The 1,203-nt window shown below is 58.2% G+C and overlaps 1 protein-coding gene across 1 annotated transcript in view; it reads right to left on the bottom strand.

The window, feature by feature from the left end:
* Window positions 1-2: 2 nt before the first annotated feature.
* Window positions 3-1,203, bottom strand: part of ZNF500 (zinc finger protein 500) — a gene marked incomplete at its 3' end in the record, with an annotated part of 19,652 nt that continues 18,451 nt past the window's right edge. Inside the window, exon 5 of the mRNA XM_011978496.1 lies at window positions 3-664. Coding sequence (XP_011833886.1) covers window positions 3-664 — 662 coding nt within the window. The remainder of the gene's footprint in view (window positions 665-1,203) is intronic.

The following is a 1,203-nucleotide window of genomic DNA, read 5'->3' as shown; positions in this document are numbered from 1 at the left end:
CCTCCAGGAGCCACAGGCTGGAGCGTCAGCAAGGAGCCTGCCCCCGTGTGGGTCCGCTGGTGCTTGTGCAGGTCGGTGCCCCGGCGGAAGCCCCTGCCACAGGCCGGGCAGGTGTAGGGCTTCTCACCTGTGTGCGTCCGGCGGTGCGCGCTGAAGTGGGAGCTGTTGTTGAAGCGCTTCCCGCACTGGGTGCAGGCATAGGGCCGCTCCCCGCTGTGCGTCCTGCGGTGGATGACCAGGCTGGAGCTCTGGCTGAAGCGCTTCCCACACTCGGGGCATGGGTAGGGCTTCTCGCCCGTGTGCACCCTCTGGTGCGTGCTGAAGTTGGAGCGGTCGCTAAAGCCCTTCCCACAGACCAGGCACTTGTAAGGCCGCTCGCCCGTGTGTGTGCGCTGGTGCTTGGTCAAGTGAGACGTCTTGCTGAAGCCTTTGCCACATTCGGGGCAGGTGTACGGCTTGTCAGTCCCATGGGAAGCCCCTCTTCCTGGTTGGGGGCCGCCTCTTGGCAGCTCAGACCTGACCAAGCCCCTGACTGGGGCTGGCCTCTGACCTGGGAGTGGGTGGCTAGGCCCCTGGCATCGTGCTGACAGCACTCGGTACCACTCCATTCTCACTGGGGCATCCTCCCTGTCATCACCGCCGTCCTCTAACTGGATCCCAAGTCCTGAGGCAGAGAAAACACACTCTCTAAGAATTAATGGCAAGAGGGCAAGGGAAATGCTTCTAATAGGAAGATGAAGGCCTCACAGGGCTCCTAAAGTTCCCCTACAAAACATTTAGCAGGGGCTGGGCACCATGGCTCACGCCTGTAATCCCAGCACTTTGGGAAGCTGAGGTGGCAGGATTGCTTGAGCCCAGGAGTTCAAGACCAGTTTGGGTAACACAGTGAGATCTCGTCTTTACAGAAAATAAACAAAACTAGCTGGGCATGGTGGCGTGTGCCTGTAGTCCTAGCTACTCAGCAGGCTGAGGTAAGAGGATCACTTGAGTCCAGGAGGTCGAGGCTGCAGTGAGCCGTGATCGCGCCACTGCATTCCAGCCCGGGTGACAGAGTGAGACCCTGTTTCAAAAACTAAACAATCAATAAAACAAACAAACAGGAACTCATTTGACCATTACAATAACCCAGTGGGTCAGTGCTGTTACCTGGGGAAACCAGGGCACAAAAGTGTTAAGGAACTTACCCAGAATCACCGGGCTGGT

This window comes from Mandrillus leucophaeus, unplaced genomic scaffold (genome assembly GCF_000951045.1).
Source record: "Mandrillus leucophaeus isolate KB7577 unplaced genomic scaffold, Mleu.le_1.0 Scaffold195, whole genome shotgun sequence".
Lineage (NCBI taxonomy): Eukaryota > Metazoa > Chordata > Mammalia > Primates > Cercopithecidae > Mandrillus > Mandrillus leucophaeus.
This window is presented reverse-complemented; position numbering and strand designations above follow the sequence as displayed.